At 42.6% G+C, this 21033-nt stretch overlaps 1 protein-coding gene across 2 annotated transcripts in view; it reads left to right on the top strand.

The window, feature by feature from the left end:
* LOC116320351 (heterogeneous nuclear ribonucleoprotein L-like) overlaps positions 1–21033 on the top strand; it is a 67256-nt gene that overhangs the window by 5452 nt on the left and 40771 nt on the right. For both annotated transcript variants that reach the window (XM_031739942.2, XM_039622005.1), the window contains exon 2: positions 17569–17687. In XM_031739942.2, coding sequence (XP_031595802.1) covers positions 17569–17687 — 119 coding nt within the window. The remainder of the gene's footprint in view (positions 1–17568; positions 17688–21033) is intronic.

Raw genomic sequence — 21033 nt, 5'->3', positions numbered from 1 at the left:
ACGGTTACACATACGTCATTTCATCATTAGAGGGTGATTAAGAAAATGGATGCACTGCTACTGTGTGTTTCTTCAGCCATTAATTAGAGTCAAAACAGAGCACATGTATACAGTGGAAGTCTAAATATAGGATCCCAGTAAAAGAAACAATAAATGAAATAAGAAAAAGTTCAAACAGAAAAGTAACAAGTATACAAAAGATCCATCGAACATCCAATTTCTATGGTTGCTGAGTCCAGGTTGTTGGTTTTTCAGAATCAGAATCAGAAATAGGGGAAATTATGTTGGTTACAGTGCTCCAGTACAAACAGTAACAAAAACAGACAATACAAGAAGTAAGAAATGGCACAATATATACAATATATATACACATATATAAGTCACTTACTAATAAATAAGAGCATGTGCAAAAAGGGTGTAGTTATTGCAGTAAACAGTGTGTTAGGTGGATGAGTTGTACAGGGAGATGGCCACAGGCAGGAATGATTTCCTGTGTCGTTCAGTGGTGCTTTTCGGTAATCTCTGTCTCTCACTGAGCGTGCTCCTGTGACTGACCAGCATGTCATGGAGTGGGTGGGAGGTATTGTCCAACATTGTCTTTATCCTGGACAACATCCGCCTCTCCGACACCACCCTAAGAGAGTCCAGCTCCACAACATTACCGGCCTTGTGGATCAGTTTATCGAGTCTGTTGGCATCTGCGACCCTCAGCCTGCTCCCCCAGCATGCAACAGCATAGAGGATCGCACTGGCCACAACAGACTCGTAGAAAATCCTAAGGACCTCAGCTGCCTCAGAAAATAGAGACGACTCTGGCCCTTCCTGTAAAGTGCTGTGGTGTTTTTAGCCCAGTTCAGTTTATTGTCAATGTGTACTCCAAGGTATTTATAGTAATCCACAATGTCAACACTGACCCCCTGGATTGAAACAGGGGTCAAGTGTTTCCTGGTCTTCCTGAAGTCCACAACCAATTCCTTGGTCTTTGTCACGCTGAGCTGCAGATGATTCTGCTCACACCACGTGACAAAGGAGTCGACCACAGCCCGGTACTCTGTCTCATCATCCCTGCTGATGCATCCAACCACCGCAGAGTCATCAGGAAACTTCTGAAGATGTCAGGTCTCTGTGCAGTGGCTGAAGTCTGTGGTGTAGAGGGTGAAGAGGAAGGGGGAGAGGACCCTTGTGGTGCCCCTGTGTTGCTGATTACCTTTTCAAATGCACACTGTGGGAGACGTACATATTGTGGTCTTCCTGTCAGGTAATCAACAATCCAGGACACCAGAGAAGCATCCACCTGCATCGCTGTTAGCTTATCACCCAGGAGGGTCGGCCTGATGGTGTTGAAAGCACTGGAAAAGTCAACAAAAAAAAAGACCCTCACAGTGCTCACCGGCTGGTCCAGATGAGTGTAGACATGATGGTGTCCTCAGTTCCGAGACGAGGTCGGTAAGCAAATTGAAGGGGATCCTGATGTGGTCTAACTATTGCGCGGAGCTGATCCAGGATGAGCCTTTCCACGGTCTTCATGATGTGGGAGGTCAGTGCCACGGGCCTGTAATCCTGGGGGCCACTGGGACATGGAGTCTTTTATCCCTCAGCATGAACAGTTTATGGAAGACTCCACACAGCTGGGGGGCACAGGCCTTGAGGACGCGGGGACTCACCCGTCTGGTCCAGCAGACTTGCCTCTTTCTGTCAGTAAAGGTGAGGGTCACCTATAACTGATTACAAAAATCCTTATTTCCCTGATACTGAAAGTAATTTGTTCATTTTGTTGATTAACAGCCTGCAGTTGTTTGTAGTTTTCAACAAGTCTCACATCTCCTGACCAATCCCAGCCCATTCTTCTTCAATTCTCTCAGGCTCTCTAGATGTGATGGTCTTCTGGCATGGACCTTCAGCTTCAGTTCACCCTACAGATTTTCAGTAAGATCTAGTTGACAACATTCACTTTGGTCTTCTGGAGGTAGTTCTTAATGAAAAGCAGTGTATGTTTGGGGTTTTTGTTGGAAGACAAAGCAAGTACCCAGAAAACTATAGCTGTGCAGTGTACTTTAACTTTTCAATCTTCAAACTGATGGTTATCTTCCAATTTACAAACAGTATAAAAACCTCTGCAAGGGCTTAAGAAAAATGAGAAATCATCATGTCATAAGCAAAAAAAATTTTTTATCCCAAGGACAAAACTCCCAAAAACAAGCTAAGCAACTCAGTGTGTGCTATGCAGTGCAATGAAGAGTGCTCAGACTTCCACATTGGAGAATATCAGACTGATATCCTCTATAGGACTGTTCTAGGCTTACAAACCAAAGAACACCATTCCCAAAGTGAAACACATTGGTGGGAGTGTTATGCTGTCGGGACACTTCAGTGCTTCTGGAACTGTGAATTTAGTCAAGGTGGAAGTAATCATGAAGAAAAGATATGTGAACATTTTAACCTCCAATAATCTTGTTCTTTTCTCTGCATGTGTGGCAATGTAAAGAAATGCCCTTTCTCAGTGAATGTTTTTTCTTTATTTTCATGACTTTTTACATTGTAGATTCTCACTGAAGGCATCAAAACTGTGAATGAACACAGATGGAATTATGTAGCAAACAAAAAAGTGTAACTGCTTTGCTCACTCTTGGCATTCTCTCCATGAGCTTCATGAGGTCGTCACCTGAAATGGTTTTCCAACAGTCTTGAAGGAGTTCCCAGAGATGCTGAGCACTTGTTGGCCCTGTTGCCTTCACTCTGCGGTCCATCTCACCCCAAACCATCTCCATTGGGTTTAGGTCAGCTGACTGTGGAGGCCAGGCCATCTGGTGCAGCACTCCATCACTCTCCTTCTTGGTCACATAGCCCTTACACAGCCCTTTCCACTGGTCTAATGTCCATTCCTTGTGTTTCTTGGCCCAAACAAATCTCTTCTGCTTGTTGCTTTTCCTTAGTCGTGGTCTCACACTGCTGTGTACTAATCTTTTACACTCTTCTTTACAACTACAACATTGTTTCAGTTCATTAAGGTTTGTCAGGATTTGGTCATGTGTATCTCTCTTACAGTATTTCAATCAGGTGGAGGTCTGGACTGTGACTGGACCATTGCAACACTTTTAATGGTTTTTAGGAGCTTGAGAAAAAAAAGGCAACTGCACTTCTTTAAGTTGTGATGACACTCACCTCTCATTCAGTCCTAAAGCCGTAAGGTTGAGAATCCTAAGTATTTAAATACCTGATATAACTTGTTGGTTCTTACTATAGAAAGTCGGACTTCACATTGTTTGGAAATGGCCTTATATCCCCTCCCCAGACTGACTGACATCGACAATAGATTACTTTTTGAAGGAGTGTAAAGTGTGTGGGTGGAAGTGAGTATTCTGTAGCCTTTTGTTATGGCCTTGAATCATCACTTGGTGTAGTATTGTTCAAGTTTTTATTCTTAGTAACAGGAGTTACAAATTTTACATTAAAACTACTCATTCGCTTTCCGTTAAAGACAAAACACTTTCAATTCCCAAAGCCAGGGGAATTAAAAGTGTGTGTGTGTGTGCGTGTGTGTGTGCTGATGACTAAGAGCATGATTTGTCAGGCTGAGAGCAGCAAGAAGATGGCGGCTTTTAGTGGGAGTTGTGCAGGCTGCAGCACAGAGACTGCAGTACAGAAGAAAAGGGTTGTAATGAAATTGTTGGATAAAAACATTAATTATACACAAACAGATAAGAGTCACAGATGAAAAATACAAACATGTCTGCACTTTGTGCTGTAGTCTGCTTTAGGTTGATGTTTGAAGCAGTTTTGTCCAGGAAGCATTATCTTTACTTTGTAAATATACAATATTCAAATATGTTAAAAACACATATAAACTGTACCAGAGGAATAGGTTAATCTCATGTAGTTAAACAGTAATCAGCCTCTCTATATGCTGTGTCTCCCCAAGTGTACTTGGCAAAGACATTAACCTCTGTTTCACTGGATGGAGTTCCAGTATCTTGTTCCACAGCTCTGCTGCCACTGCTAAAAATCTTGGTGTAGCTTTGAAAATTAAAAGGTGTTATACAAGAGCAGGCTGTTTGCTATCTACATGTGTAATGTTGTAATAAAAGTCCACAGTACTAATCGTTCAAGAGCAAAAGAGTGAACGTTCTCAGAAGGACAGCCTGGCAGTAGGAGGACGGGGTAACTGCCAAACCTGTGCAGGTGGGAGGGTAAAAACAGAGAATCTGAGGACGATGGCCTGTTAGCAAGGCCGGTGAGGCCACTCTAGATAGGAGTCAGAGACCAGTCTTGGTGGCTGACCAGGGACACTGAAGTCAGCTGACAGTGACTCAGGATATGGTGAAACACCAACTGATTCAGAAACTACAACTGATCTGTGAACAACCTTTATGGCTCTTCTTAGACTGGAGAACCTTCAGGGATGGTCCTCGTACTGACTAGATAAGAAGCTTCCGCTTTGGGTCGGGTGCAAATAGGTATTACATTACTGTTTAAAAAAAATACAATATTTAAGTAAAATTTGCCTTTTTGGCCATATTTACACTTAGCTAGTAATCCACAGTTTAAGAACAACATTTTCACACTAGAAGAATTTGTATTTGTAGTGGAAATTATCTGCCGAAAAATGCAGAAGAAGCAGAACTATCTGCTGAAAAGAGGTGTAGAAGCTGAAGTGTTTGCTGAAGACAGCTTTATTTGAAAGGGTATACTGAAGAGTGTCAAGAAAGCAGACTGAGTGTGAGTGGGGAAGATGTGCGGTAACAGCCACGGGTAGGATTCAAACCTGCGCCGCTCTGCCTCAGGGAGGCTGCTCATCTCAGTGAGCCAAACGGGCAATAGCTCAGAGACTGGAAATGGAGGTGAAGAAGCTGAAGTGGATATTGGAAAAGTTGCTGAAATCATAAAAACTTTGCAGAATTGTAATCATTTAGCAGAAATATTGACCAAGCAAAACAGTCAGCTGAAAAAAGCAGCAGGAGCTGAAGTTCTGTCAGCTTGAACTGTCTGCTGAAAACATGCTGCCACGGGCGAGATTTGAACCCGGGCCTCCCGCTCTCAGAACGGCTGCTCATCTCACTGAGCTAAAACATGGCTCACCCCGGCGAGCTAAACCAGCGATCACACTTGTAGTGTGGCCCCATTCATTTCAAAGCTAAATATTTCCAAAAGTATAAAAGTTATGAGCACAAAAAGATGTAGCTGGCATTAGCAGAAAGAGCAGAGCAGTTTAAATTTGAATGGTGAAAAACTAGAATGAGGCTGAAGAATAAAGTATAAAGAGAAACAGGAACACAATAAGAACACATTACACAAAAACTTGCACATAAACATTTGGGTATTTATTGGTTATGTATTACATATTTCAGTGTGTGTGAGTGTGTGATTGTGTCTTCAAGGGGCTTGAACAGCTATGCAGCACATGGTGAACAAAGCCTGTAAGAAACAGTTGCAGTGTTAGCCACAGCAATGGAGGTGGTTAACAAGTGGCTCAAAGTGTTGGTAAATGTTACACTACATTGTCAAAAGCATTCACTGACCCATCCAAATCATTGAGTTGAGGCATTCCAGTCACTTCTGTGGCCACAGGTGTACACTGTCAAGCACCTGGGCATGCAGACTGCTGCTGCAAACATCTGTGAAGAATGGGTCAGTCTCAGGAGCTCAGTGAAAACTGTTTGAAGGTTCTGCAGGGTATAAAGGGTTAAACTCAATAATAGTATAAGTCTTATACCTAAATGCAGCAGCTCAGGTTCGACTGAGACATAAGGCCCTTTGCTGCATATCTTCCTCCAATTTCTCGCCCTACTTTCCTGTTAATCATCAATGCACTATCAAATAAAGGTGAAGAGCCCAAAATAAAATAAAAAAATATTGAATTACCAAACAAAATCAGTTGGAGTAAAGGAGAGGAACATTAGGAAAGACCAGGTAGCTTAGCTGCTAAGTACAAAAGCGTACAGATATACAGAAAAGGCTGGTTGAATTAACTAGGGATAAGTCGTGCACAAAACTGACATTAAATTGAAAAAAGGGTTGAAGTAGAACTAACTAAAGTACATGACATACTAGGAAAAGCATGATCCAAATCACCTGAACCCTGCCAGTGACTGGGGCTAAACTTGTTGGTACAGTAAACATGGTGCCTGCTTTAAAAACACAAACACAATATTGTTAAATGTGCTGTTTATCTGATAAACTAAATTATTATTACAACATCATTGTTATAGATGCCATTTGCTATTGTGTTGCTCATCTGAGCTTTATTTAAAGTTGAACAAAAACGTTGTCGTAATCATTGAACAATTATAGCCGTACGTCTAAAGTTCCCTAAGACAGTTCACTTAGAACCTGTAACACGGACGGCCGTGGGGTGGTGTTTAATTATTTCTTCATCAGCTAAGCTAATAGAAAGCTCTGGAGTTGATTTCAGATATGGCAGCTGAATCTGGAAGCTGTTGCTGTGAACAGAGTGCAGTCAGAGATCGTAAAGCAAGTGAACCAGGCTGTCAAGGAAGTTAAGTTTTTTTATAGATCTTGTTTAAAATTTTATAACTATTTAATAGTACACGGGGCATTTAACAGCAACATTATTGAGTATTCAGTTTGGACAGTACTTTTTATTTAACAGATCATAATCATAGCTCAGAACAGTTAGGTTTGAGTATAAGGAGATTGGATGGATAGCAGAGACTATATAAAGATAAGATAAGATAAGATAACCTTTATTAGTCCCACACGTGGGAAATTTGTTTTGTCACAGCAGGAAGTGGACAGTGCAAAAGTTATGAAGCAAAAATTAGAATAAAATAAAATAAGAATAAATACAGTACACAACTGTACAGAATAGAATAAAATAAAATACTATATACAGTAGAATAAAATAGAATAAAATATACAATAAGATAAAAATAGAATACAAATGCTATATACAACTGAGTAAAAATACAACGATGCCAGAAAAGATTATTGCACATGTGTGGATGTGTGTGTTTGATCAGTTGAAGTCTTTGTTGTGGAGTCTGACAGCAGTGGGGAGGAAAGACCTGCGAAATCTCTCCGTCCCACACCGTGGGTGCCGCAGCCACTGAAGGAGCTGCTCAGTGCTGTCACAGTCTCATGCATGGGGTGGGAGATGTTGTCCATCAGGGATGACAGCTTAGCCGCCATTCTCCTGTCACTCACCACCTCCACTGGGTCCAGAGGGCATCCTAGAACAGAGCTGGCCCTTCGGATCAGCCTGTTCAGTCTCTTCCTGTCCCCGGCGGAGATGTTGCCACCCCAGCAGACCACACCATAAAAGATGGCTGAGGCCACCACAGAGTCATAGAAGGTCTTCAGGAGTGGGCCCTCCACTCCAAACGACCTGAGTCTCCGCAGCAGGTACAGCCTGCTCTGCCCTTTCCTGTAGAGGGCGTCTGAGTTATGAGTCCAGTCCAGTTTGTTGTTCAGATGAACACCAAGGTACCTGTAGCTGTCCACAGCCTTGATGTCCATACCTTGGATGTTCAGTGGTTGCAGTGGAGGATGTTTGTGCCTCATGGAAGTCTACCACCAGCTCCTTGGTTTTACTGGCATTGATCTGGAGGTAGTTCAGCTGGCACCAGTCCACAAAGTCTTGAGTCAGTCCTCTGTACTCCTTGTCGTCCCCATCAGTGATGAGGCCGACTATTGCAGAGTCATCAGAGAACTTCTGCAGGAAGCACTGGGTGGAGCTGTGGGAGAAGTCTGCAGTGTAGATGGTGAAGAGGAACGGAGCCAGAACCGTTCCCTGTGGGGCCCCCGTACTGCAGACGACCCTGTCCGACACACAGCCCTGAGTCCTCACATACTGTGGTCGGTCGGTGAGGTAGTCCAAAATCCAGGTAGTGAGGTGATGGTCCACTCCAGAGTTCTCCAGCTTGTCCTTCAGAACCGAGGGAAGAATAGTGTTGAAGGCACTGGAGAAATCAAAGAACATGATTCTCACAGTGCTCCCAGCGGTCTCCAGGTGAGCGAGGGAACGATGTAGGAGGTGAATGACAGCATCATCCGCTCCAATGCCAGGCTGGTAGGCAAACTGAAGTGGGTCCAGTGATGAGCTCACCAGGCGCGAAGCTGAGCCAGGACCAACCGCTCCAGGGTCTTCATCAGGTGGGATGTCAGAGCCACCGGCCTGTAGCTGTTGAGGTCCTTGGGCGTGAAGTCTTTGGCACTGGAACAACACAGGAGGTTTTCCAGAGCTGTGGGACTCTTCCCAGCCTCAGGCTCAGGTTGAAGAGGTGCTCCATCACCCGCACAGTTGGTCGCGCAGGACCTGGCGACCCTCGAGCTGATGCCATCTGGACCCGCTGCCTTCTTGGCTTTAATTCTCCTCAGTTCCCTCCTAACCTGGGTGGTTGAGAGAGACAGGCTGGAGCCTTGTGTTGAGTGTGTATTGGATGCTGTTGTTGGGGGTGGGGAGGGGTGAGCAGGGTGAATAGAGGAGGTGTGAAGTGTCTGAGGTGGAACAGCAGCAGTGGGGGTGGGTGAGTCTGCAGCCGATGTTGGAGACTGCCTCATGGCTGAATCAAATCTGTTGAAGAAATGATTCAGTTCATTTGCCCACCTCACATCCCTCCCAGGCAGAGAGTTCTGATGTTTGTGGCCTGAGATGGTTCTGAGGCCTCTCCAGACTTCACCAACGTTGTTTTGCTGAAGCTGGTTCTCCATCTTCTGCCTGTAGCTATCCTTCCCATTCCTTATCAGTCCCCTCAGCTCTCTCTGCACCCTTTTCAACTCCTCTTTGTCTTTGGATTTGAAGGCCCTCCTCTTCTGCTTGAGGACAGCTTTAATTTCTGGGGTAATCCAAGGTTTGTTGGTGGAGAAACACCGTACAGTCCTGGTAGGTACGGTGTTATCCACACAGAAATTAATATAGTCAGTAATGCATGTAGTAAGGCTGTCGATGTCACAGATCACCTCCCACACAGTGGACTCAAAACAATCCTTAAGAGCCTAAAGGTAGGCTACAAAGGTAATTATCAAGAAAACCCACTGAAGGAAAATGTATATGTGTGAATTATTAAGACTTCATGCAGTCACTAAAGCAATGAAGCATTTTGTATCTCAATAATAATCTGAACGTCTTTGTTAGAGTAGTTGGGAAATAAAACAATTATGGGAACGTCAACCTTAAATGCTGTATGCTTTCTCCTACCAAGACGTGGGAGGATAACCTGGAAAGTTATTCTTAGTAAATGGTAAAAATGGTAAATGGCCTGTATTTGTATAGCACTTTACTAGTCCCTAAGGACCCCAAAGCGCTTTACACAACCAGTCATCCACCCATTCACACACTGGTGATGGCAAGCTACATTGTAGCCACAGCTGCCCTGGGGCGCACTGACAGAGGCGAGGCTGCCAGACATTGGCACCACCGGGCCCTCTGACCACCACCAGTAGGCAATGGGTGAAGTGTCTTGCCCAAGGACACAACGACCGAGACTGTCCAAGCCAGGGCTCAAACCGGCAACCTTCCGATTACAAGGCGAACTCCCAACTCTTGAGCCACGATCGCCTAGCATATTTAGCTTTGTTGCTACAAACAGGAGTTAGAGTTCATCCACAGGGTTAGAGACTCATTGGAGAGCAGCTGATTTACTTGGCAACTGGTACTGATTGGTATTTGGCAAAATCATTGCAGAGGAGAAACTTATAGTTATTTCATATTTTATTTAAACAAGCTGCAGGTGTGCATATAATCCTGTATCAAAGTACTTTACAGCTATGGATACTGCAGTTTAGAAATGCTAATTCTGTGTTTTTCTTCATAAAAGCCTTAACAGTGCACATGCCATGCAGTTAAAGACATAATAGCATCATTGTTCAAATGCCTGAAAGAAAGAAGCCAGCAGCCTGGTCAACAGAAAGAAAATTTAGTCTCATGCCCTGTTTTTCCTCTCCAAACACTTAGATGAGCCATCTGCCTCTATAAATAGATTAAAAGGAATGTCAATGTGAATGAGAAGGACAGAAAGAGGAAGAACGGGGGATGGGTTGGATAGTAGAAAGATAATGATATAAATATAGCAGGGAGCAGATTAAAATTTAAAAGAGAATCTCTGAGGAAATATAAAAGATACAAAAAAGTTGAGAAAACTGAACATGTGAGTAGAATTTCCTGTCTCTCTCTCTCTGTCCTCTGGTTTTGACTTACCTCTAATTCAGCACTGACAGCAAAACCTTTCTTCCATGATTGGTTTAAGCCAGTGCTGCTGCCCTTCACTGACCCGTGATTTCCTGATTGACATCTTGTGTATTCAAACTGAAACATAAAGATATTTCCAACTGTTTCAAACTTCCACTGAATAGTTTTCTTAAAGGCAGCACTGACTGGTTTTGCATGTAGATTCATCCATTATAAACTGACACACTGAAGCACTCGCTGTGTGCAAATGTACAAACCTGTGAAAGTGTTTTGTGGAATCAGACACCTCTGACAGGTGAGACATTTAAGTTTGTTACATTTACATTGTTTTTTCAAGCATTCCACACACGCACTGTGAGAATAAACCTTATATATTCCAGGCCTTATACCATTGTTGAGTAATATTATTAGCTTCATCTTTGAACAGTCAGATTTTTTTCTTTAGTTGTTAGATCTACAATGGAGCCTATCCTAATGAACCCTAATAGGTCTAACTTTTTCAGCAGACTGATTTACGCAACTTTGCTCAGAATCAGTTCCAGGCTAATCGACTCTGTCAGACGAGTTGTAGGTAGGGCTGGGCGATATGGCCCAAAATTCATATCTCGATATTCTTTAGCTGGATGGCGATATATGATATATTCAATTCAATTCAATTTTATTTATATAGCGCCAAATCACAACAAAAGTCGCCTCAAGGTGCTTCACAGGTACAGAGAAAAGCCCAACAATCATATGACGCCCTATGAGCAAGCACTTTGGCGACAGTGGGAAGGACAAACTCCCTTTTAACAGGAAGAAACCTCCGGCAGAACCAGGCTCAGGGAGGGGCGGGGCCATCTGCTGCGACCGGTTGGGGTGAGAGAAGGAAGACGGGATAAAGACATGCTGTGGAAGAGAGACAGAGATTAATAACAGATATGATTCGATGCAGAGGTCTATTAACACATAGTGAGTGAGAAAGGTGACTGGAAAGGAAAAACTCAATGCATCATGGGAATCCCCGGCAGCCACGTCTATTGCAGCATAACTAAGGGAGGATTCAGGGTCACCTGGTCCAGCCCTAACTATATGCTTTAGCAAAAGGAAAGTTTGAAGCCTAATCTTGAAAGTAGAGATAGTGTCTGTCTCCCGAATCCAAACTGGAAGCTGGTTCCACAGAAGAGGGGCCTGAAAACTGAAGGCTCTGCCTCCCATTCTACTTTTAAATACTCTAGGAACAACAAGTAGGCCTGCAGTGTGAGAGCGAAGTGCTCTAATAGGGTGATATGGCACTACAAGGTCATTAAGATAAGATGGGGCCTGATTATTTAAGACCTTGTATGTGAGGAGCAGGATTTTGAATTCAATTCTGGATTTAACAGGAAGCCAATGAAGAGAAGCCAAAACAGGAGAAATCTGCTCTCTCTTTCTAGTCCCTGTCAGGACTCTTGCTGCAGCATTTTGGAACAGCTGAAGGCTTTTCAGGGAGTTTTAGGACATCCTGATAATAATGAATTACAGTAGTCCAGCCTGGAAGTAATAAATGCATGAACTAGTTTTTCAGCATCACTCTGAGACAGGATATTTCTAACTTTAGAGATGTTGCACAAATGGAAGAAAGCAGTCTTACATATTTGTTTAATATGTGCATTGAAGGACATGTCCTGGTCAAAAATGACTCAAGGTTCCTCACAGCATTACTGGAGGCCAAGGTAATGCCATCCAGAGTAAGAATCTGCTTAGATACCATATTTCTAAGATTTTCAGGGCCGAGTACAATAACCTCAGTTTGATCTGAATTAAGAAGCAGAAAGTTAGCGGCCATCCAGGTCTTTATGTCTTTAAGACATTCCTGCAGTTTAACTAATTGGTGTGTGTTACCTGGCTTCATGGACAGATAGAGCTGCGTGTCATCTGCATAGCAGTGAAAATTTATGCTATGTCTTCTAATGATGCTGCCTAAGGGAAGCATGTACAATGTAAATAGAATTGGTCCTAGCACTGAACCCTGTGGAACTCCATAATTGACCTTAGTGTGTGAAGAGGACTCTCCATTTACTTGAACAAATTGGAGTCTATTAGATAGATATGATACAAACCACTGCAGTGCAGTACCTGTAATACCTACAGCATGTTCTAATCGCTCTAATAGGATATTATGGTCAACAGTATCGAACGCAGCACTGAGGTCTAGCAGGACAAGCACAGAGATGAGTCCACTGTCAGAGGCCATAAGAAGATCATTTGTAACCTTCACTAAAGCTGTTTCTGTGCTGTGATGAGCTCTGAAACCTGACTGAAACTCTTCAAATAAGCCATTCCTCTGCAGATGATCTGTTAGCTGTTTGACAACTACTCTTTCAAGGATGAAAGCAAGGTTGGAGATATATAGAATAGAATTCAACTTTATTGTCATTGCACATGTCACAGGTACAGGGCAACGAAATGCAGTTTGCATCCATCCAGAAGTGCTTTAGCCGTGATATAGATATATTACAATATATATTAGCAATAATATAGATATGTAAGTATATTACAGAAATGGGTCTATTATGGTATGTTATAATGTACACGGTATGAAGTATGTTATGAATATTCTATAAGTATGTACAGGCTATGAACAGAATATGAAATAAAAAACTATACAGAAATGTGAGATATACAGTTATACAGAAATGTGAACTATGTAAGTTATAAACAGTTGTAGGATTAAAAATTATTGTATGTACAGAATGATTATTTACACAGAACTATACAGTAGTGCAGTTAGGATAAGTGAGATATGTGGATAATTTCTACAGAGGCTATATAAAGTGCTAGTGGTTGTGAGTGGTGGTTCAGTCCATGTTATTATTGTGTGTATGAGGGTACAGTTGTCCATTCTGTGTGTGTGTGTGTGTGTGTGTGTGTGTGTGTGTGTGTGTGTAGGTGGTTGTGGGTGTGTGTATGTTCAGTCCATGAGTTTAACGTGGGTCAGATGTCAGGAGGCAGAGTTCAGGAGTCTGACAGCTGTGGGGAAGAAGCTGTTCCGGTACCTGGTGGTCTTAGTCCGGAGGATCCTGTAGCGCCTCCCAGAGGGCAGGAGGGTGAAGAGTCCATGTGATGGGTGACTGGGGTCTCTGATGATTTTCCCAGCCCTTTTCAGACACCGCTTCCTGTAGATGTCCTTTATGGCAGGAAGTGGTGCTCCGGCGATGCGCTGGGCAGTTTTCAGGACCCTCTGCAACGCCTTCCGGTCCGAGGCGGAGCAGTTCCCGTACCAGACTGTTATACAGTTGGTCAGGATGCTCTCGATGGTGCAGCGATAGAAGTTCACCAGGATGTCTGAGGACAGGTGGTTCTTCCTCAGAGTCCTCAAGAAGAAGAGGTGCTGGTGAGCCTTCTTGACCAGCTTGGAGCAGTTGGTCGTCCAGGTGAGATCCTCAGAGATGTGGACACCCAGGAACTTGAAGCTGCTCACACGCTCCACAGCCGTCCCCTTAATGTGGATGGGTGGATGTGGGTCAGCATTCCTCCTGTAGTCCACGATGAGCTCCTTAGTCTTCTCAGTGTTAAGCAGCAGGTTGTTTGTGTCGCACCACTCAGCCAGACGATCCACCTCCTCCCTGTAGGCGGTCTCATCGTTGTCGCTGATGAGGCCAATCACCGTGGTGTCATCTGCAAACATAATGATGGTGTTGGAACCATTGGCAGGTCTGCAGTTGTGGGTGAAGTAGAGGAAAGGGCTCATCACACAGCCTTGTGGTACACCGGTGTTCATTGTGATTGTAGATGAGCAGCGGTTATCCAGCCGGACATGCTGGGGCCGGTTGGTCAGGAAGTCCAGTAACCATTTGCAGATGAGGGAACTGATGCCCAGGTCTGTCAGTTTCCTGATGAGTTGTGAGGGGTGGATTGTGTTGAATGCTGAACTGAAGTCTATAAACAGCATTCTGGCGTAGGTGTTGTTGTTGTCCAGGTGTGAGAGGACAGAGTGCAGTGCGATGGAGACTGCATCCTCTGTGCTCCTGTTCTGGCAGTATGCAAATTGGTGGGGGTCCAGGGTGGGGGGGAGACAGGATTTGAAGTGTGCTAAGACCAGCTGCTCTAAGCACTTAGTGATGATGGGGGTGAGTGCTACTGGGCGGTATCGGGACGATGGAGGTGGATTTGAAGCAGGCCGGTACCACAGCGTGGGCCAAAGACAGATTGAATATGTCTGTCAGGACTCCTGCAAGCTCCCCAGAACACGCTCTGAGAACACGCCCGGGGATGCCATCAGGACCTGCAGCCTTGTGGACATTGATCCTGCTCAGCACCGCTCCTACATCGGTGGGGGAGAGAGTTAGAGGTTGGTGGTCGAGATATATATATTGGATATATATCTCGATTTTTTTTTTTTTTTTAAGCCATAAAGTAAGAACAAAAAGAGAGTTCTTAGTCAAAGCTGTGTCCCAGATCTCACACAGGCACTTTTATTAACATATAGCGTAGATGTACATGAAAAAATTACTCAGAAATAAATTATCAGCATTTATTAAATAATAATGCTCCATAAATAAAATAAAACAATGTTGTTTTTGTGCATAACAAAAAGCTCACAATTGTGCAGTCAAAATGTAATCTAAAAGACGCTGAACATAATAACAAAGACAGTCAGATTTCGCAGCTGTATCGATATATATCGATATAAATGATATTGTCACATCTCATATCTCATATAAAAATATATCGATATATTTTAAAAATTCGATATATCGCCCAGCCCTAGTTGTAGGTGTGGATGCATTTTGTTACAGCAAGGCAAAAAGTGAAGTGCAGACTTTGCAGAATGGTAGGCGTGTCTTTGTTAGAGTTTTACTACAACTTTTGCTCATGAACAGCTTTTTTGTTAATTCCCTATTTTCCATTGTGCCTCTGAAAATAATGGACTGCATATAAAAATGGCTGTAATTCATCATTTTGATACAAAACCCTTTTGAAAAAAGTTTTTATTTTAGGTGATTTATACACTTATATACACGACTGTGTAAAAGTCTTAAGTTCTCATTTTTATGTATATTTTCCTTCCAAGAAGCCAGACTGTCTTGTAATTTTTAAACTGGTCTTGAGCGATACTTCTCCAGACTTTCTGATCTTTTAAAGTTTGTCTTTGCCGTGGAGGCCTAGGGCACGACCCGCTCTGCAAACAACAGAGGGTCTAAGCAACATTCCCAATTGTGTTGATCCTTGTGAATGAACTTACGAATCATGGATTTTAAAAGTTGTATCCAGCCACTCCACCAACCCGTCAGTCTGAGGCTGGTGGATGCTGGTTTGAACAGGTTTAATGCCAGTAATTCGTACAGTCTTGTAGTGGTTGAGACATGAACGATGTGCCCTGGTCAGTCAGTATCTCTGTCGGGATCCAGACTTGGGAGATTATCTGAAATAGGGCCTGCACCCCACTCTTTGCAGAAAAGGTGCACAGTGACACATCTTAAAGATATCCACTAGAACTAATACAAAGCGATATCACTGTGCACTCTGGGGAAATGGCACTATAAGTGCCATGCCAATGTGCTCAAAGGAATCTCCATTAACAGTAGTGGGCGCAAAGTCTCTTTTGAAATGGCCTCAGGGCAGGATGTGCACCATCGATGCACGTCCTGCCAAATGCTTGTCCAATAAAATCAAGCCATTATTCGCTACAAAGTTTTAATATATGCCATATGCCCCTCCATGGGGTTATATATGTTGAGGTGCCTGGAAAGTCGTTGTCAGTGTCACTGTCTGAACTGGTCACGGGTCTGTCATCGAATCAGTGGGTTTTCAGCAACACTGTAACACAAAAGACCTGACATGTAAACACCATTGCAGGGTTGGTGATGTTTATTTGCGGTGTTCTTTCTTTCCGGATTTCTTTCAATCTCCAACCTTCCTTTCATATCAAACATCCTTGAAAGAGTAGTTGTCAAACAGCTAACAGATCATCTGCAGAGGAATGGCTTATTTGAAGAGTTTCAGTCAGGTTTCAGAGCTCATCACAGCACAGAAACAGCTTTAGTGAAGGTTACAAATGATCTTCTTATGGCCTCTGACAGTGGACTCATCTCTGTGCTTGTCCTGCTAGACCTCAGTGCTGCGTTCGATACTGTTGACCATAATATCCTATTAGAGCGATTAGAGCACGCTGTAGGTATTACAGGTACTGCACTGCAGTGGTTTTAATCACATCTATTCGGTAGACTCCTTTTTTCATGTAGAGTCACATATTGAGGTTAATTATGGAGTTCCACAGGGTTCAGTGCTAGGCCCAGTTTTGTTTACATTATACATGCTTTCTTTAGGCAGTGTCATTAGAAGGCGTAGCATACATTTTCACTGGTATGCAGATGACACCCAGCTTTATCGGTCTATAAATTCAGATAACACATAGCTATTAGCAGGTATGTGTTACCTCCTAATTGGAGAAATGTATTAAAGACAAAGACCTGGAAAACCTCTAATTTGGGCTTCTAAATTGAGACTTTATAGTACTCTATCACCCAAGAGAACACTTCACTCGTGCACTGCAGGCTTACTTGTTGTTCCTAAGGTATTTAAAAGTAGAATGGGAGGCAGAGTCTTCAGATTTCAGACTCATCTTCTGTGGAACTACCTCCCAGTTTGGATTCAGGAGACAGACACTATCTCTACTTTTAAGATTAGGCTTAAAACTTTCCTTTTTGCTAAAGCATATAGTTAGGGCTGGACCAGGTGACCCTGAATCCTCCCTTAGTTATGCTCCAACAAGTGTAGGCTGCTGGGGGATTCCCATGACGCATTGAGTGTTTTTCTTCAGTCACCTTTCTCACTCTGTGTTAATAGACTTTTTCTACGCAAATAAAATTTAATTTGAATTTAATTTGTTGTAGTTCATTATTCAATTTGGTAACAGGGCTGTATTGACTAAATAATGGACAAAATAATCAGCAACAAGACCAACGAATTTTACTTACTCATATCATTCTTCAGTCTTTTACTTCCAGAAAGGAAACACATGTGAAATGTTCAACCTGGTCTCACAGCAGTTTGTGAAGTTGTATTTAATCTTTATATTCGTGTCCCTGAAAATGACATTTCATATGTACTGATTCATGTCCATGTGCATAAACTTACATAATCACAGATTTCCACACATCATTTAAAAAAAAAAAAAGATGTGTGGATTTGTTAAGTTTGGACATTAAAAACAGTTTGGTCAGGTTTCGACACTAAATGCAGGATGTCTCTGTCAGATGATAAATTGTAAATTTTTACACAACGTCTGCGGTATTTGAAGGTTCATCAGATACAGAATTTTTAATTGTGTTCCTCTAGATGAGCTATTCCCAAAGTATGCTGAGGCTCATTTAAATACCAGAAAAATTAGAATAGCAGTATATAAGAACCAGTCCATTTATCATTGAATAACTGTGGCTGACTGGCTGTATGTGTTCCAGGATAATGGCGAGGACTCCCATCGTATCTCTCCCAGTCCCGTGGTGCACGTTCGGGGTCTGTGTGAGGCCGTGGTGGAAGCAGACCTGATAGATGCCCTGGAAAAGTTTGGACCCATATGGTGAGACAGCAACTAGTGTGTACAGTATTCGAGTGTTTCTGCTTTGTAGATATGTGAAACTTGAAAGTATCCTTGAATGCATTAAATGATTGGTGGTGTACATCAGATCTAGGGTTGAAGGTATCGATTATTTTAGTCATTGAGTATTCTAATGATTTCTCCATTGATTAATCGAGTAATCAGATAAGAAATACTTTTGTGTAATTAATGAGCAATAATAAATATTCAACAAATCTTTTTTAAAGAAAACATTTTCTTAAATGCATAAATAAAGAAATGATCTTAAGTACAGTCTGAGACAGGACTGTATTGAGGCACAGATCTTGGGAAGGGTACAGAAAAATATCTGCAGCATAGACAGTCTCAGTGAGGATAGTGGCCTACATTATCTGTAAATGGAAGCAGTTAGGGACCACCATGACTCTTCCTAAGGCTGACTGCTCAGCCAATCTGAGCAAACAGGGTAGAGGGGTCTTAGTCAAGGAAGTGACCAAGAATCTAATGGTCACTTTGATGGGGCTCCAGCATTGCTCTGGATAGTGACTGGATGTGTTCATGCAACATCTTGAGACCTTTCTTTTTTCAGCCATTCTCTATTTACAGCAGTAACATATCTGTTGTTCTTCTGCATGACCCAATTTTGACTAAACTTCAGCTATTGGTCAGATGGCCTTTTATTCGATTATACAATACTTTGACATACAGAGGAGGTTTTGTGGTTGTCTCAGTTATTCCAAATTGCTCAGGTCCTGTGGTTGCAAAAGTTGCCCAAATCATCACTCCTTCCCAGCAAGCTATAATTATACAGTCTGAGATGTAGCCCTTGGGTTTTTGCAGTTTCTCTGAGAACTGCACAGTCTGCCCTGGGGGTGAGTTTGCAGATAGATCTGGAAGACTGGAAAGACTGCCAGTCGTCTTGAATTTTTCAATTTGTGAATAATTTTTCTGATTGTTGGATGTTCCTCAAACAGCATCAATTACTTCTTTTAAATCAGACCTTCCCAAAGTGTGGGGCCCAGCCCAGAGCCATTGCAAGGGGGACGCGGCATGAAAAGGAAAAAACAAAACAAAAAAACCGATGCTTGGACACTGCTAGCACAGGGCGCCTCCACAAACGCAAAGCAGGAGATGAAGCATAGCTGAATATGTCTCCAAACCAACTTCATTCTAAGCCAAAGACTAGAAAATATGGTGAAGCATATCTGCCCTTTGGTTTCACCTGCACAAGTGCCAAGGTAGGTCTCCACTGCAGAATTGGTTTTCCCTGCGTCAGGAGCACGTGCTGGGCTGTTCAAATCAAGGACAAACAGGATCCCACATTCTTGATTTTTAGTTCACAAACACTTGTTGTAATGACTAACTACTCCTGACATTTTGGAGATGTTAGCTCTTTATGCAGTAAAGTTACAGTGGGATACAAATAACATCATCAAATAACAATCACGATTTGTTCCCCCTGTTCAAATCACGGACAAACAGCATCCAACAGTTGTTTATGTTTTTGAACCCATTTTGCAGAGGGATTGAAAAATGTATTGATAGCAATGTTAAATATTATTACACAGGAAAAAAACAACTACATGTAAAATAATTACACTGTGACACCTCTGCCTTTCTGAATGGAGGGACAGTAACTGCGTGCGTGTATGCAAGCGTGTAAAACCTGAAGACTATTTCGTCTCTATCTGCTATTCTGCAATTAATCTCATGTAAACAACGTGGCGCACAGCGTGACGTGAAAAGAGGCACATCCCTTTGACGTTGCGTGACGAACTCCGTATTCCTCGTCCACACGTAAACGCAAAAGACTTTTAAAAAATCTCCATTTTCGGTGATTCCAAACGCCGTTTACGTGTGGACGAAACAGCTGCGTTTTCAAAAATACCCGTGTAGGTGCGGATGTAGCATAAAAGAGTTAGTAGTTTATTTCGTTACTGCCTGTAATTTATTGCTGTTTACTTGTATTTGCTTAATTGTTTACTAAATGTTTGAGGTGTGAAATAAACTGCAATGGAGCAAAATATGGGTGGGTGTGTTTGGAGGATGTGTTTGTGCGTGCGCGCGGGGGGGGGGACATTTTTCTTGTAAAACAAAGGGGGGCCCAGCAAAAAAAAGTTTGGGAACTACTGTTTTAGATCATTAATGATACCTAAGTAATGATAGCAGCAATTCTGGCCTTTGTTCTTTTTGAGTATCAAGGTAAAACGTTGTCATAACTATTTCTGGGCAGTTTCTGTGAATATTCTTTCCAGAATCCCAGAAAGTTGATTCTGGATGTTGCATTTGCAGTGGGAGAAATGCTTCATCACTCATTTAAATGACACAAACCATACTCAAAATCAACCCAAGAGGATATTCTTCCATGGTCAAGCCTGTCACCTGGTCTCCGCCAATTGGACCATGATTTGCTTTTCATGTAACTGAAGGCTATGGATGGAGGAAAACTGAAGATAAAGAAAGCCGCAAACAAGCAGCATCTAAAGGCAGCTTCAATAAAGGCCTGACAGAGCATCTCAAGGAAGGAAATGCAGCAATTGCTGATGTCCATGGTTCTAGACTTCAGGATCATTGAGTGCAAAGGAGCATTAAAAACAAACTTTGTATTTAAGTTATGTTCATTTGTCCATTGACATTTGAGCTTTTAAAACTTCAGTTGAATTGATTTGATTTATATAGTGCCAAATCACAACAATAGTTGCCTCTTGGCATTTTCTATTGTAAGGTAAAGACCATAAAATACCCCCTACAATCAGATCTAATTAGACCTGTGAGCAAGCACTTGGTGACACTGGGAAGTAAAACTCTATCTAAACAGGAAGAATCCTCCAACAGATCCAGGCTCGGGGAGGGGCGTCCATCTGCCATGACCAGTTAGGGTTGATGGGAGGAAGACAGGACAAAAGACACACTGTGGAAGAGAGCCAGAGATTAGTAATAATGTAATAATGATTAAATATAAACACATAGTGAGTAAAAAGTTGAGTCAAGAAGAAACTGTGTATCATGGGAATCCCCCAGCAGCCTACACTTATTGGAGCATAACTAAGGGAGGATTCAGGGTCACCTGGTCCAGCCCTAACTATATGCTTTAGCAAAAAAGAAAGTTTGAAGCCTAATCTTAAAAGTAGAGACGTGCCTGTCTCCTCAATCCAAACTGGGAGGTAGTTCCACAGAAGATGAGTCTGAAAGCTGAAAACTCTGCCTCCCATTCTACTTTCAAACTTTACTTTAGGGACCACAACTAAACCAGCAGTCTGAGAGCAAAGTACTTGGAATTGCCAAGGTAACGCCATCCAGAGGAAGCATTTGGTTAAGATTTTGGGTGTCAAGTACAATAACGTCCATG

This window comes from Oreochromis aureus, linkage group 13 (assembly GCF_013358895.1).
Source record: "Oreochromis aureus strain Israel breed Guangdong linkage group 13, ZZ_aureus, whole genome shotgun sequence".
In the NCBI taxonomy this organism is placed as follows: Eukaryota; Metazoa; Chordata; class Actinopteri; order Cichliformes; family Cichlidae; genus Oreochromis; species Oreochromis aureus.
This window is presented reverse-complemented; position numbering and strand designations above follow the sequence as displayed.